A 17788-nucleotide genomic window follows, 5' to 3' on the forward strand; every position below is an offset into this window, starting at 1 on the left:
TGTATTAGCCTATGGTCAGTAGCTCCATCAGAACTTGTGTCTGAAGCCTTAGAAAATGGGATTTGGGGTGTGCGCTGACAGACCATTGACTGTAATGATACAAAGACATTGTGTGCTCTGGTGGACATCATTTTCAGCTGTATATGCCTTCTTGCGGCAAGCTCTAAGACATGGTCGACTGCGTCTTGGAGCCCGCCATAAGCATATACAGCTGGAAATTATGTCTGCCAGAGCACAATGTCTCTGTCTGTATCATTATTGTCAATAGCCACATCAGTACATATGCCCAAATCTCATTGTCTAGGGCTTCAGATGTTAACCCCGACGGAACCATTGACCATAGGCTTAAACACTATGTGAACTTAGTCTTATAGGGATGTACTTTGAAGAATCTACGGTGTAGTACATATTCTGGTTTGATTCACATATGTTTCTTTACTCCTCTTTTCCTTCATAGTTTTGCTGCCTTCAGTCTGAATCTAAAAATGTGCACATTCCAATAATAAGGAAAACCTTTGCATGAATAGGTGTGTCCAAACTTTTGACCAGTACTATATATGTATATCCTATAGAAATCAAGTTCTGAAAGTTCAGTGATCGGCTAAATGAAATACTACTTTATTAAGATAGATTTTTTCTCAGTATTTACATAAGGCAATTTTTAACAGATATTAAACATAGGGCTTTGCTGCTTTTAAGCATAAAATAGTCAATAGGAAAATGATGGAGGTATTGCCCTTTAAATCTGCATCAATACTGTGAGTAAATCATAGCAATGCGGGAGGCGACAATTAAAAGAGAAAAAGACAGAATTCTCCGGTGAGATAAATGCAGCCATTTACCGCATGTGTTACTGAAATAAAGTAATCATAAAAACAAACTGCGGGGAATAGAGAAAACACAATTATTTGTGGGTAATTTAGCAGAATAATCAGACGTGTTAATTGTAAAACAAATGCATCTAAATTATATGTTTGAAAGGTAAAATTGTAACTTGACAGAAATGCCTGAAACCGGTATAAACAGTTCTCGAAATTACTGATAACTTTTCAAAAAGTTTCTGCAAATCTTAGTAAATGTTGGTGATTCTTGCATAAGCAGGATGCAGCCATGTTGGTGGTTAGAATACAGGGAGCACTCTGTGCTTCAATTATATAATGGTGCCTATGGGGTCATGCACACAACAGACCTGTATGGGGTCGGTAAAGAAGAATGGGGGATATCTTTTGCTTGCTACTGTGGAGTTGTAGGTCTTTTATGTGTCCATCGTTACTGTACCTCTCAGCAAATTTCACTAAGGGCCCCGGTTTGTAAATTCAATACATTATTGCGACAAGATAGCAAAACTCTAAACAGCTGCAATTCATATCACAACCACTGGATGGACACAAATAAGCACATATAGTGCATACAGTACATATCTCCTGACAGAGTATCACAAAACCATGCTTTTTGGGTTTTTTTTCAAAGCCGGCCATTTTGCGCCACTGATTTTGGGATATGACAAGCCAGGAGTTAAGGTTGAAGGCCACATTTATAATCTTGTTTAGAAACAATAGTTAATTTAGAACAATTTCTTTTATTTTGGATTTCATATCAAATCAAAGAGGTATAGTACAGTCCCTTACAGAGGTGAGAAAATCAATTCATAACTGATTCATTCTTTTGGAAGCGGTTATAAAAACAAACATTTTTCTAACCTGATCTACCTGCCCACCACTTGTCCTGCCATTGCACCCGTCCAGTCCTCTCAATGTTCCCTCAGGACTATGAATCCTCCAGTGCTCACTAGGCTTCATACAGTCCCAATGGGAACGACACAAGTCACTGACATTAATGACGTTGTGTCACACCTTACTTTACTGAAGGAAACATAATAATCCCTGGAAAATCCAAAGACTGGAGGTAGCGAGTATGGAAACGACCAGGGAGTTGTGGTGGCAGGCCTAGGACAGGTGAGTATGATTTTTTTTTTTATAATTCCTTCCGTCAGCTTCATTTATTAGGCTTTCTGGACAGGAGAGACCTGAGAATATAATAAACATCTTTACAGGAAATCGGGACCTTTCAATTCGGACCAAAATTACAGTGCTGTGCAAATTAATTGGGACAAAGCATTTTTTTAAGTAAAATTGTAAGTTGGTTACCAGTCAGTGATTATATTATACAGACTAGACCTCCTAATGTAATTAGAGTTTAATTCTCAGAAAAGAGGGGTAAAAAAGCTCACAGGGTTCTACACCTTGCTGGAGCATTAATAAATCGGACTCTAGGAAGTGCATGGCCCAAAGTGCTTTTTACATAAAGTCACATAAAGTGCAAATCTTCAACGTGGCTCGGTAAAATAGAAGAGCGTAAATGGTACAAGTGATCACATTGATGATAACTGTGTTTAAAAGGGTGTTCCCAGAATTGAAAGGTCGGAGGTCGGAACCCTGAAATCGTCTTATAGACAATGAATACAGGTTGCGTATGGACCTTCGATTCATTCACGATGAAACTCGTTCTCTAAGTTACTTGGGTTCGCAACAGTCGGATATCCAGTGATCGATAAGTTATCATCTATACTATGGATAGAGGAATACTTTCAATTCTGGGGATACAAAATGGCACCAAATATTTTTGCCTTTCTAAACTTATCAACATTGAGGGGAGAGTAGGTAGAAGATGTGTCCTAAGTATGCATTTGCTGCAGTACCTCATGGGCACACATTATCAAGTCACAAACGGGAATTATTTGGTATTTTCTATGACATTGACTTTAAGGTCCAGTATAAACTCATTTCTCTCACCCACAAAGCTCTCCACAGTTCTGCACCGCCTTATATCTCCTCTCTCATTTCTGTCTATCGCCCTATACGTGCCCTCTGTTCTACAAATGTCCTAAGACTAACATCCCCCGTAATCCAAACTTCGCACCTCTGTCTCCAAGACTTCTCTCGTGCTGCGCCAGCTCTCTGGAATGCACTTCCCCAGACGATCAGACTGATAACTAGCCCCGACCTATTCAAGCGCACTTTGAAAACCCATCTCTTCAAACAAGCCTACCACATCAACTACTCAGTAAACTAACTTTGCCCTGTTCCCTCCTTCCAAATATTATTCTGAATCTGCACCCTACTATTCATCTGTCTCCACACCCGCCATGCACACGATAACTGCACTTGATACTTGACTATTGCACTTAAACACATGGGCTGATGACCGGATCATGCAGCTTTATATGAAAATCCCTATTTATTATAATTGCCAGACCTGAAATAAAAAGCACTTTTTACCTACTGTGTCCCCCCATTTCTTTGTAGATTGTAAGCTTGCGAGCAGGGACCTTACTCCTAATGTCACTGTTTAAATTGTCATAACTTGTATTGAATTTATTGTCTGTACATGTCCCCGCTTAATTGTAAAGTGCTGCGGAATATGTTAGCGCTATATAAATAAAAATTACTGTTATAAGGTCCTGTAAATATAAAAAATATACAAAGAGACAACTAAAAAGCTTCTACTAAGAAGTGAAACAATTCTAAACATAAAGAGGTCATTAAATAAGACTTTAAATTCATTATGTGAAATAAAAGTTGTCATACAGCATACAAAATACATGTCTTATATGTAGGAAAAGGTGACACTAAAAAAATATATTGTGTATATTATATATTCTATGTCTGTCAGCTGTCCCAGCCAAAGTCCTGGCCAGTCATTTGGTAGAACTTCATATTAAATGGCCGGTAGAACCTGCGTAATCTCTGTGCGACTTCTGGGTCTATGTAGGGGTGAGTCCTGCCCTTGGTTTTGCCCAAACAATGGGGTTTGCTGCTTCCCTCAGCCTTTTTCAGGCATGGAAAACCCTTAGTCTTGTTAAAATAAAAATGTTTGTCTGTGATGATTTGTTTAAGTCCCAGGAAATCCTGGACACGTCCCAGTTCTCCGGCAGGATCTGTGATCAGTCTCTCCCCACTCACAAAGAGGATCTGACTCATAGGGAAATACTGGAGCCAGTTCTCCAAGTGCTTGGCGTAGATGCCGATCTGGATGGCACTCCACGAGATGTCGATAAGACCCGTAGTTCTGTTTTTAAATGTCAAACTCTCAAATGTGGGGATGTCCGGCCTCTTGGACAACGTCTGGGTGTAATCAGATATGACACGAGTTACCGGATCCCTCACCACCACAATCAGCTTAGCATCCTTTGACATGACAGAGATTCGAGATGGAGCCTCCTTCGTCACAAAGTAACTGGGGGTCTTTTCCATGGTGATCTGACCGTCCAACGTCCTCGGCATCAACTCCCTAGATAAAAATAATACAGTAAATTAGCAAACAGAATCCAATGAATAATATAATTGCAAACAATTAGCTCATGGCAACAATCCAAACATGACAAGAAAAGACCCAATTCCCTTGAAAAGAGAGTTCCAATTCTAGAGCTGATCCTACAATTTGGATGGCTGACAATTATCCCTCCTCACCAGAAAGTTGCTCAAATGGCTGAGTTTTCATGTAATTGGACCTGGGAGAGAAGAGAAAGCTGCAGCCAGACATCCCTGATGGCAGCTAAAAGGGATGGTCCAAAACAAACATTTATTTTAATCCTAAATGCCTATCTATTTAATAATCCTATATCTTCTCTAATATATTTTAATTAAGATTCCTTATCGTTGACTCACTACACTATCTATACCTACACCTCTTGGCTACTGCTTTGGGGATCTTGACCCTTTCACTTTTGGTGGAATCTCTAGTTGAGTAATGTGATCCACCTTCCTTCTGGAGGAGAGCTGTTTTTCATACTTGGAGCATTGCCTGTAAATCTCCACACACTAGTTTGGCATCTTCTATGAGAACCAGTAGAACATCAACGACATTACATCCAGCAAACCATTCTATCCTGATAAAGAAAAAGCAACCTGAAACAGATGCCTCCAGATAGGTGTCTGGTTAGGGTGATGTAAGAGCGTTTTCTTCCTTCTGTCGGAGAGTTAATTTGCATATTTATTTCCCTTGGATCATTGCCTGAATAGATGTCTCTATACACCAGGCCTTTTCAATCAGCAGTATCATCTCTCCCCAAACTAAATGAAAGGTCAAAGTATATTTTTCCAGAAATTAAAAAAAAAAATTAGATATAAGTTCTTGCAAGAATAAAAAGTTACTTCTTGCCTTAAGTTGTGAATGAGAGGAGCAGAGACATTTGGATCCAAAAAGTTTTAAACCCCCCTCTCGTTACTCTAAAGAGACAATTAGCACTTCCAATAACGCAGCCAAACTGCAGCTGACACCGGGAGCCCAGGGCACATAAGATAATTAGACCAATTTGCTAATGCTACAAAGCTCTAATTTATCTTTGAAACAGTCACCTCTCTCGGGATCTCAGTGAAATATTACCGTCTGATGATGATCACAAAAATGTGCCACCGCTTCACAACCCCCTAACATCAAACCATTACCCAACACATGTTGTTTCACATGTGAAAAAGTTATAATTATCAAAAAAATCCCCCCAAAAATTGTCTTTACTACCCAAAGAAACAAGACCTCTAACAGGGTGTTCCAGTTCTTTTAAATTGATGGAAAGCCTTATATTAGCCACAAATATTATTCAGTACCCTGGTTGATCGACTGTTTGAAGGGGCTGCTATTAGAGAAGAGGGGATAGATTTGTGTGACTCCAGTCCAGCGTCCAGGTTAGTCAGGGGAGGGCACAGACAGACTAGAGCCCCTGTGGAAGTACAGTTTATGGGCACTTTTGCACTCCAATAATGTGTCTGTGACAGAAGGTTTTGCTGCTTTGGAGGTGGAAGTGGCCGCCCCTGACATCTTGGGCCCATGTGTGGCTGCATAGGTTGCACCAATGATATGTCCACCCCTGATGTCAGTGGCACCTGTTGGTTAGATGGGAGGCCAGCGAATCGCTTAACTTTAGATGTGCCTGATGTAGCATTTGATTTGTCTGTGCTGGCAGTTCATTAGCTGTGCAATGTGACGCACAGATGACATTGCACCTGCCTAACCAAAAGCCGTGCCAGGGATGCCAAAAGGTAAGAGATTCGCAGGCCTCTCACTTAGCTGCCACGTGTCATTGACCTGGACTTTGAGATGGTTTAGTGAATCCTGCATTGAGCAGGGGGTTGGACACAATGACCCTGGAGGTCCCTTCCAACTCTAACATCCTATGACTTTATGATTCTATGGACGCTGGAATGGAGTCTCCCAAAATGATCCGCTCATCTCTAGCTCCTAAGCTTCTGGGATATTGCTAGAATACACAAAAAACAAGATGAAAGTGTGCAGTATCTATCCATCTATCCAACAATCTCATTTCTTTCTATCTCTCATCTATCTATGAAAACAAAAAATGAGAGCAGCACAAATCATCAACATTGGGTGCAGACCCACAAACACAAGCACATGTAAAAATAGAAGGTAGAATTCCAAAATGGTGAAAAAGCAGACAAAAGAACTATTTATTAGCCACGAGTAGAGTTGAGCGAAACTGGTCGGTCAAATTTAAAAATAGCCGACTTTAGCTAAAGTCGGGTTTCGCCGATCAAAGCCCGACCATAGCGTGAGGTCGGCCATGAGGTCACCTAGCACCAAAGTCGTGTTTCAAATAATGCTTCCTGCACCTTTTCTCAGCCAATGATGGAGGACGCACACTGGGCAACGCGATGACATGGGCAGCGGTCACCACCATCTTAGAGAAGGGCATTGAAGTGATTGGCTGGCTTTGTGTGGCGTCACAGTGGGTATAAAAGGCCGTGACCGCCGACCGCCATCTTACTTCTGCCGATCTTAGAATAGGGAGAGGTGCTGCTGCTGATTCTGAATAGGGAGAGCGTTAGGCAGGGAAGAAGAAAAAAAAATTGCTTCTGCTGATAGCGCTTTTCACTGTACAGTTAGTGTGCAGTGAAAGGGGAGGATTTTTGTTGTGTGCAGCAGCGCTGGTGGTGATTAGGCTGCCTTTTAAGGCTACCTGATAGCTGCATTGCTGTGTGCACACTGCTGTTCAAACTGCTTTTTTCAAAGCACTCCAACTTTTATTATTTTGCTCTGGTGAGTTACCGAGCGTTCATTTTTTCACACACCATATAGCGGTGTACGCTCCTCACACACTACCGTGTACCAGCTGGTATCACGGACAAATAGAAGCTATCTGGGTGTGACTCTGGAAAAACAAGCCGAGGAGATTTTCCACTTTTCCAGACCTACACCTTATAGAGCTGTCCGCTTTTCAAACAGTTTCGTATATATCTGCTGTTTGATCATGGTCAAAACTAGACAGAGACAGCATGTGTCAGTCCGTATAAAAATAGATGGAGATTGACAATTTTCCATACAGACACCATATAGCGGTGTACGCTCCTCACACTACCATGTACCGCCTTGTATCACGGACAAATAGAAGCTGTGTGTGACTCTGGAAAAACAAACCGAGGAGATTTTCCATTTTTCCAGACCTACACCTTATAGAGCTGTCTGCTTTTCAAACAGTTTCGTATATCTGCTGTTTGATAACGGTTAAAACTAGACAGAGACAGCGTGTGTCACTCCGTATACAAATAGACGGAGATTGACAATTTTCCATGCAGACACCGTATAGAACTGTCCGATTCTCAAACAGTATTATATATCTGCCATTCGCATTACAGTCACATCTATACAGAGTAAGCGTGTGTGTGTGACTCTCCGTAAATATATATATGGAGATTGTTAGTTACACAAAAAACGCCTACAGCTGTACACTTCTGATACAGTTCCTATATCTGCTTGTTGGATTACAGTCAAATACATACTGGGTGAGCGTCTGTGACTAACAAAATATATACGTAGATTTAATTTTTTTAATACACCTTACACAGCTGGATGTTCCTCATACAGTACTATCTCTCTGCTGGTATTTTTCGTACATTTTCCCAAACAAGAGGAAGTATGGTGGGAGAGTCCGCGGACGTGGGCAGGGGGGGCGCAGCTGGTACTGATGGTGGTGGTGCACCAGGTTCTGGCAAAAGCACAATAGCAGCTAAGGCAGGAGGTGTTGAGCCTGCCTCATCGTCTGGCCCAAGAAGGCCTGTAAGGTTCCCTTTTCTTGGAGTAGGAAAACCGCTTTTAAAGCCAGAGCATCAGGAACAGGTTTTGGCGTACATCGCCGAAACAGCCACCAGCTCTATTGCCTCCTCTTCTGAATGTTCGAAACCTGCAAGCACAGAGTCGTCAGTGCAGGGTTCTGGTCAGGAAAAACACCTTTCCTTGTGTCCTTCACCACCACCAAAAGTTAAGGATGCGGCAGCCCACACTTCAGATTACACTATGGAACTCTTTTCACATACCATGCCTGGGTTATCCAGTCAAATCCAGAATTCCCCAGTCCAAGATGAATCTGACATGGAGTGCACTGATGCACAGCCACTGCTAGATGATTCTGCTGGTACATCGACCCAGAGCACTACTTTGCCCTCGTGGTCTATTGAGCCAGAATCTGACCCTGATGAAACTCAGGTGCCCCTTCCCGCATACTATGCCACCTTACATGGTGACACAGAGGGAAGGTGCAGATGACTTTGAAGAGGAGGTGATGGATGACCCAGTTCTGGACCCAGATTGACATCCATTGGGGGAGGAGGGTGGTGCTGGCAATAGTTCAGATAAGGAGAAGGATCCGCAGCAGGCACTGACATCGCAGCAGCGGTTATCTGCCAGGCCCGTAGCTGTCCAAAAACGTGGAACAAAAGCTAAAAGAGTTGCAGGACAACTTGGCCAGACGGTCAACTTAGCACAGCGTGCAAGGCCAGAAAATTTATACCATAGTATGAAGAGTGCAGTGTGGCACTTCTTTGTCCAAAATCCTACTAATGAGGCAAAGGTTACCTGTAAGAAGTGCGGAAGGACCTTTAGCCGAGGTAAACAACTTAGAAATTTGAATACCAGTAACATGCTTAGACACTTAATCAACATGCACTTGCAAGTGAGGACGGACTACAAAACCTCAGGTACCACATGTGCACCTGCTCCGACTGAAGGTAGCCAGCAATGCTCCATTGCTTCCCCCATTGTAAGACCACCGCCATCATTAAGCACACCACCAGTACTAAATGTGGAGGTGTCGTCGCAAGGCCAAAGCACTCAGGGAATCACAATGGTTTTGCAACAAAACACTGAATCTAGGCCATCACCAACAATACCATCACCAACCCCCTCTCACTCCATCTGGTCCACCGCTACTTCCCCCATATGCAGCTCTCCAGTCCAGCTCACCCTACCAGACACTCTGAGTAGGACAAGAAAGTACTCATCCTCTCATCCGCGTACACTGTGTTTGAATGCCTACATTGCCAAACTAATCTCATTAGAGATGATGCCCTACCATTTGGTTGAAAGCGAAGCTTTCCGTGAGCTCATGGCCTACGCTGTCCCATGCTATGACCTACCCAGTCGGCACTTCTTTTCTCGAAAAGCCATCCCTGCCCCCCACTGGCATGTGAAAGACCGCATTGTCCATGCAATAAAACAGTCAGTGAGTGGAAAGGTGCACCTCACAACAGATGCATGGACCAGTAGGCATGGCCAGGGCCGCTACGTGTCCATCACTGCGCACTGGGTTAATGTGGTGGATGCAGGCCCAACAGGGGACAGCGGCGGTGGAACAGTGCTGCCTAGCCCATGGTATATGAAACAGTTGGCTGTAGGCTTTCGACCCTCCTCCTCCTCCATAAGCGAAAGCTCGTCCACAAAGCGCAGTCGCACAAGCACTCCATCCGCAGCTGGCAGTGTTGCACACGAGGTGTCCCACTATCGAACAGCTAGTGGTAACCGTCAGCAGGCTGTGTTAAAGATGGCGTCTTTGGGCGACAACAGACACACCGCGGAGGTACTGGCCGACTACTTGCAGAGACATAGCTGGGCTGTCTACATCTTGAGGCAGGCAAGGTAGTCAGTGATAACGGCCGTAATTTTGTGGCAGCCATAGCCCGTGCAAAACACACTGTGAGAATCATGTGGGAATAGTGGATGAGGGCAGGTATATCTCGCCCAGATTCCTTTCCTATGTGGCCTAGTCTGGTCAGTATCACACCTGCTTGCTAATGAATAATGGGAGGTGGATATAAAAGGATGCCAGGTGGTTGTGTGAGTGTCTCAGCCTGGGAACACAGAGAGCCTGTCTGTGTGAGAGACACACGTGAGTGGAAGCAGTGCCCACTGCAACTGTGCTTTGGCTGGACGGGAGAAGCCCGCCAGTTGGTAGTTAGGTTGTACTTTGTTTAGTTAGTGCCAGACAGGCAAGGATTTGTTTTATGTTTTATTTCTTTTATGCATTGCTTTCACCATTAATAAACCTGACCCAGAGTCAGTTAAACCCGAATCCCAGCTCTGCGCCTGAGTTTTATGCTGAACGCACGTGACCTTTGACCCCAGCAAAGGCGATCCCGGAGTGTTTTATCACATTGTGGTGGAGAACGCGGGCATCACGTGAGAAGCATGAGCATGGAGGACGTGGTGAAAGCGCTGGTACAGTCCACCGCCGTCCAGCAAGAAGCTAATCGGGTGATGATGGCCCAGCTGAAGGAGTTGGTGGACATGACAGTTACCGATCGTTCGCTTCTCCAGCAGGTGGCGCAGAGCTTGGCAAGCCAACAGGAGGTTAACCTGGAAGCAGAGTCGAGAGTGATTCACGTGAGTCGGTACTGGCAGAAGATGACGACCGAAGATGACGTCGAGGCATACCTGACCACGTTTGAACGGACGGCGGTGCGAGAAAAATGGCCGAAGGCACGATGGACCGGCCTGATTGCCCCGTTTCTTTCCGGAGAGGCCCAAAAGGCGTATTATGACTTGGAACCTGAAGCTGCGCAGGACTTTGACAAATTGAAAGCCGAGATCTTGGCCCGGCTGGGAGTGACGACCGCTGTCCGTGCACAGAGAGTGCATCAATGGACTTATCAGCCGGATAAACCACCGCGGTCACAGATGTTCGACCTGATCCACGTGACGAAGAAGTGGCTACAACCCGAGGTGTTGACAGCGCCAGAGATAATCCAGAGAGTCGTCATGGACAAGTACCTGAGAGCTCTACCGCCAGCCCTGAGGAAGTGGGTAAGCCATGGAAATCCTACGACGGCAGATCAACTGGTGGATCTGGTTGAACGTTACTCCGTGGCGGAAGGACTCCGAGACGACGCTACCCCACCTCGTTCTTCATCATCTCCACGTGGAACCGGTAAGACTGTTCCAGGGAGTAGGGGAGATGGCAAAATCCCTAAGACAGTGGGGGAGGAAAACGGGACTGCCCGCACTGCGAGGCCGAGAGTAACGAACTATGGTCTAAGCAAGGGGCCCGTTAGGTGTTTCCGCTGCCAAGAGATGGGACATATTGCTGCGAACTGTCCGGTCACTACTGAACCCATGCAGTGCGACCTCACAGACTCTAAAAACCGCATGTCTATGGTTGCACGGGTAGTGAGTGTGAATGCCGGTCTAAAGGATGTGGAAAAACACTTGTGTGATTTAACTGTTGATGGCAAAAAGGTGGTGGCATTGTTAGACTCGGGAAATGTGGTGACTCTGGTGAAGGCCAGTCTGGTGTCAGCCCCGACTGGACCATCAGACAAATTTTCTGTAACGTGTGTGCATGGAGACACCTGTTCGTACCTCACCACGGTCATATGCATTACTACTTCCTATGGGTCTGTGCAACATAAAGTGGGACTCGTCCCGGCGTTATTGCATGATGTTATCCTGGGCCGGGATTTTCCCCACTTCTGGCAATTGTGGGAGAATCAGTTGATACCCCAGGGTAATAGTGTACATGATTCTTCTCCCAGGGCGCGTGTGGGTCCCGAACCCCTGGAAGAGGTCTCCCCGGAAGACTCTGGGGAAGAGTCTGCGGGAAATGACCTGCAGTTCCCGTTTTCAGTCATGGCGGGTGATACGGAGGAGACCGGGGAAGAGGAGGAGGCCGACAGCCGTCCACCTCCCCGTTTGCCGGATTTAGAAGTTCAGAAAGATGACTTCCAAAGCGAGCAAATAAAGGATCCTACCCTTTCTCAGGCTAGGACAAATGTAAAAGTGATAAATGGGGTACCCGTAGAACCTGGCTCTAGGCTGCCATATCCTTACATGGTTCTGGAGAATGATTTACTCTATCAGATAGAGAAAAAGGGGGAAGATACGGTGCAACTATTAGTCGTGCCAAAACCCTACCGGCGGCAGGTGCTGGACCTGGCCCACGGACATGTGATGGGAGGTCACCTGGGAGTCCAGAAAACCACCGAAAGGATATTACACTGTTTTGTTTGGCCAGGCATGCATCACGATATTCGAGTATATTGTGAGTCTTGTCCTGACTGCCAAGCCTCTGCACCTAAGCCCCGGTTCTGTATCCCTTTGGTACCCCTACCTATTATTGAAGTCCCGTTTGAGAGGATTGGGATGGATTTAGTTGGGCCCCTTCCACGGTCTGCACGTGGACACCAACATATCCTGGTCATCTTGGATTATGCCACTCGTTACCTGGAGGCCATCCCTTTGCGTAACACGGCCACCAAGACGATTGCCAAGGAACTGGTGCATGTGTTTAGTCGGGTCGGTATACCAAAACAGATACTCACCGACCAGGGGACCCCCTTTATGTCCAGGGTAATGAAGGAGCTCTGCCGATTGTTACAAATCGAACCATTACGCACATCCGTGTATCACCCTCAAACAGACGGGTTGGTCGAACGGTTCAATAAAACTCTGAAGCAGATGCTGAGAAAGGTGATAGACAAGGATGGGAAGAACTGGGACTATTTACTTCCGTATTTGCTTTTTGCCATCAGGGAAGTACCCCAGTCTTCCACAGGATTCTCGCCTTTCGAGTTATAGTACGCCCGACGTCCTCGCGGACTGTTAGACGTTGCAAAAGAAACCTGGGAGGGTCAGGTCACTCCGTTTAAAACAGTGATAGATCACGTCACACAAATGCAGGACCGTATTGCGGCTGTTATGCCTATCGTCAAAGAACACATGATACAGGCTCAAGGAGCCCAAAAAAGAATCTATGATAGGGGCGCCAAGATCCGTACGTTTGCACCCGGAGATAGGGTGTTGATCCTGGTCCCCACGGTGGACAGTAAGTTCCTGGCAAAGTGGCAGGGCCCCTTTGAGATTAAGGAAAGAGTTGGTGAAGTAAACTACAAAGTATACCAGGCAGGTAAACGAAAACCTGAAAAGATTTATCATGTAAATCTGATAAAACCCTGGAAAGATCGGTCTGTCTTGTCAGCGGAGCTGGCCCGTCCCGTCTGCTCGCATACCGTACCGGAGGTACGGGTTGCAGAGACTCTCTCGGAGCGGCAAAAGACTGAGGTCAGGCAGTTTTTACTTCACAACCAAAAGTTTTTCTCAGAAAAACCCGGGCAGACTACGCTAATGAAACATGACACTGTAACGGAACCTGGTGTCACAGTTCACGTAAAGCCCTACCGAATCCCGGAAGCGCGCCGTGAAGCCGTTTCCCGAGAAGTGAAGGCAATGTTAGAGTTAGGTGTCATTGAGGAATCGCACAGTGCTTGGTCCAGCCCGATTGTGCTAATTCCTAAACCGGACGGCACCATCCGGTTCTGCAATGACTTCAGGAAACTGAAGGCGGTCTCAAAATTTGATGCCTACCCTATGCCCCGGGTCGACGAGTTAATAGATCGGTTAGGAAAAGCCTGGTATATTACGACCCTAGACCTAACAAAGGGGTATTGGCAGATCCCTCTGGCGGAGGCTGCCAGAGAAAAGACGGCATTTGCTACCCCAGAGGGTCTATTTCAGTATGTGTATATGCCGTTTGGACTGCACGGAGCACCGGCGACCTTCCAGAGACTGATGGATCGAGTCCTGAGGCCACATAGGCAGTACGCTTCGGCCTATTTGGACGACATTGTTATTTACAGCTTGGACTGGGAGACTCATCTCCAGAAAGTACAAGCTGTGATTGACGACCTGTGGGAGGCAGGTCTAACCGCGAACCCCAAGAAATGTCACATCGGGCTAGAAGAAGCCCGGTATTTGGGGTATGTAATTGGGAGGGGTGTTGTTAAACCCCAGGTTGATAAGATTCAGGCAGTTCAGGACTGGCCGCAACCTGTCAACAAGAAGCAGGTACAAGCCTTCCTGGGGATCGCCTGCTATTATCGCCGGTTCATACCCAATTTTGCAGCCATCACTACCCCCCTGATGGATCTTACAAAAGGGAAAGACTCCGTCATGATTAAATGGAGTTTAGTGGCTGAAGAAGCCTTCCATAGCCTAAAACGGGCTCTTTGCTCTCAGCCCATACTGGTGACTCCGGACTTCTGCAGCGAGTTTGTGGTACAAACAGATGCCTCTGATACCGGTACCGGGGCCGTACTCTCACAAGTGAGGGACGGAGTGGAACACCCAGTCCTCTATCTCAGCAGGAAGCTGAATAAACACGAGCAAAGGTATGCAGTCGTAGAAAAAGAGTGCCTCGCCATTAAGTGGGCTCTAGAGGCCCTCAAATATTACCTGGTGGGCCGAAAGTTCAGGCTGATCACTGACCATGCCCCTCTCAAGTGGATGCACTTGAACAAGGAACGGAATAGCCGGGTGACCCGGTGGTTCCTTTCCCTGCAGGCCTACACTTTTACGGTGGAGCACCACCCAGGGGTACAGATGGGAAATGCAGATGCCCTGTCCCGAGTGCACTGTTTGGCGGGTGTCATTGCTCGACTGGAGTGGTCTGAGCAGAGGGGGGGATATGTGAGAATCATGTGGGAATAGTGGATGAGGGCAGGTATATCTCGCCCAGATTCCTTTCCTATGTGGCCTAGTCTGGTCAGTATCACACCTGCTTGCTAATGAATAATGGGAGGTGGATATAAAAGGATGCCAGGTGGTTGTGTGAGTGTCTCAGCCTGGGAACACAGAGAGCCTGTCTGTGTGAGAGACACACGTGAGTGGAAGCAGTGCCCACTGCAACTGTGGTTTGGCTGGACGGGAGAAGCCCGCCAGTTGGTAGTTAGGTTGTACTTTGTTTAGTTAGTGCCGGACAGGCAAGGATTTGTTTTATGTTTTATTTCTTTTATGCATTGCTTTCACCATTAATAAACCTGACCCAGAGTCAGTTAAACCCGAATACCAGCTCTGCGCCTGAGTTTTATGCTGAACGCACGTGACCTTTGATCCCAGCAAAGGCGATCCCGGAGTGTTTTATCACAACACACATACCTTGCCTGGCTCACACTTTGAACCTGGTGGTGCAGTGTTTCCTTAATAATTATCGGGAGTTAACATCACTGCTCCATAAGGTGCGAAGACTGTGATCGCACATCCGTTACTCAAACGTCCACTCCACTCGTATGCAGGAGCTGCAGCGATTACTCCACCTCCCCAAGCACCGTCTAATCATAGACGTTGCAACAAGGTGGAACTCCACCCTGCACATGGTTCAGAGGCTGTGCAAACAGAGGCAGGCAGTAATTCATTTGTGGGAGGATATACGGGCAGGCAGTTTTCAGGCAGACATGGAGTTGTCTGTTGTGCAGTGGTCGAAGCTGAAAGACCTCTGTAAAGTCCTTCAGTGTTTTGAGGAATGCACACGGCTGGTAAGCGCAGACGATGCCATCATAAGCATGAGCATCCCACTTATGCATCTGCTCATGCAAACTTTGACGCACATTAAGGGGCAGGCGTCTGCAACCAAGGAGGAAGAGGAGGAGGGAAGCCTTGATGAAAGTCAGCCATTGTCTGCTCTGGGAAGTCTCGTGGACGAGGTGGAGGAAGAAGAGGAAGAGGAGGAGGAGGAGAATGATGGGCATGATTATTTTGGGGAGGAGGATCCTTCTCAGGGGGGAAGAAAAAATGTTGGCGTGGCAAGGTCAAGTACAGGGTTTGTGCGTGACTAGGGATGTGGATTTCCAAGAAAGTGTTCCTCCACCCAGCAGTGGCAGTGCATTATTGACACCTGGAACATTGGCCCACATGTGCGATTATGCCTTGCGGATCCTAAAAAGGGACCCCCACATTGCCAAAACGATGAAGGATGACGACTACTGGCTGGTCAGCATCCTCGATCCACCCTACAAAGGCAAATTACACAACATCATGCCACAGGAGAACCTATAGATAATATTGACTAACAAACAAGCAACTCAGGTAAACCACTTGATTGAGGCTTTCCCAGCACACAGCGGCGGTGATGGTTCTCCCACGAGCCGTAGTGGGCACAATGGAAGATGTGTTCGTGGTGCACACAGCCGAAGTGGCGTTGGAGACAGGGGTTTAATGACCATGTTGGGGAATGATTTCTCAAGTACCGCTCACACGACTGCTAATACTGCATCGATTAAAAGTGACAGGAGACAGCAGTTGTCAACTATGGTTACAAACTACTTTTCCTCCCGTATCGATGTTCTCCCTCACAGGTCATTCCCCTTTGACTATTGGGCCTCTAAACTGGACACCTGGCCTGAATTGGCACACTATGCCTTACAGGAGCTCGCTTGCCCTGTTGCTAGTGTGTTATCTGAAAGAGTCTTCAGTGCTGCTGGATAAATCCTGACAGAAAAAAGGACCCGTCTGTCGACCCAAAATGTTGATGATCTAAGGCTAGTTTCACACCAGCGTTTATTCCACGCAGCGCACGGCGCCGCTAAGCCCCACCCCCTGCCTGCTCCCTGCCCGCCCCATCCGGTCATCGCTGCCTACTATCGCACATGGACGCTTGCGATCTGCGCACCCTATCTTTAGCATAGGGTGCGCAGATCGTGCGCTGGCCGTGCACTAGTAGGATTTTGGCGTGCGCTGCACACTTTTGAAGGTGCACCCATGTGCGCCGAACGCAGCATGTTGCATTTCGGTGCGCTCGGCGCACCTTCAAGAATGCGCAGCGCATGCCAAAATCCTACTAGCGCATGGCCAGCGCACGATCTGCGCACCCTATGCTAAAGATAGGGTGTGCAGATCGTAAGCGTCCATGTGCGATAGTAGGCGGCGATGATCGGATGGGGCGGGCAAGGAGCCAGCAGGGGGCGGGGCTTAGCGGCGCCGTGCGCTGCGTGGAATAAACGCTAGTGTGAAACTAGCCTAACCTTCATTAAAATGAACCATGCATGGGGTTTAAAAGGATTTTGTCCCACCTTCCCCTGATGACACATATGTTGCCAGAAAACTGACTCGCTTTTTTCCTCCTCTTCCTCGGACTTGCCTAATTTCACCATTTGCAGCAGCTGAATGTCCAGCCTACACATCAACATATGCCATTTTTTAAACCTCCCTAACTGGGCTGCCCACCCCCCCAAGGGCTGGGGTCAACACCTGGCGCACCCGGGCAAGTGCCGTTGCTCTGAACAGGTGGATGGGCCCACTGATGGCCGACGGCACTGGCACAAGGCCCCTCATAGTACAATACAGTGTCTCTAACGGTGGGGGAGCCCATACGCCGTCAGACACACCAGCGCACTATGAGGGGCCCTGTGCCAGTACCGTCGACCACGAGTGTGCCCCCCCTGCTTGGTCATAGTCACAGCACTTGCAAGTTGCAATACTTGCCTCTCCCTGCTCCACCGCTGTGTAGTCTGGGCAGTTAAATCCTTCACAGGGACGGCCACTAGAAATTTGGTGTATTGATCGATGATGGTTAAGATGTAGCTATGGCCTGTCCTGCAGGCCTCTACCTTCAGATGATCAATGGCTACCATTTGTAATGGACGTCAACTTACAAGTGGATGCAGTGGTGCTTTATGATCACCTTTCACAGTTGTGATAGTCACAGACGTGTGACATTCCTGCCACCATTTTTCAA

At 46.8% G+C, this 17788-nt stretch overlaps 1 protein-coding gene across 1 annotated transcript in view; it reads right to left on the reverse strand.

Annotated features, from left to right (window-relative positions):
- Positions 1-604: 604 nt before the first annotated feature.
- The window catches only part of LOC141071449 (heparan sulfate glucosamine 3-O-sulfotransferase 3A1-like), a 206743-nt gene continuing 189559 nt past the window's right edge, over positions 605-17788 (reverse strand). The window contains exon 2 of the mRNA XM_073559621.1: positions 605-4290. Coding sequence (XP_073415722.1) covers positions 3669-4290 — 622 coding nt within the window. The 3' untranslated portion in view covers positions 605-3668. The remainder of the gene's footprint in view (positions 4291-17788) is intronic.

This window comes from Dendrobates tinctorius, unplaced genomic scaffold (assembly GCF_039654945.1).
Source record: "Dendrobates tinctorius isolate UK_male_01 unplaced genomic scaffold, ASM3965494v1 ptg000014l, whole genome shotgun sequence".
Taxonomy (NCBI): domain Eukaryota; kingdom Metazoa; phylum Chordata; class Amphibia; order Anura; family Dendrobatidae; genus Dendrobates; species Dendrobates tinctorius.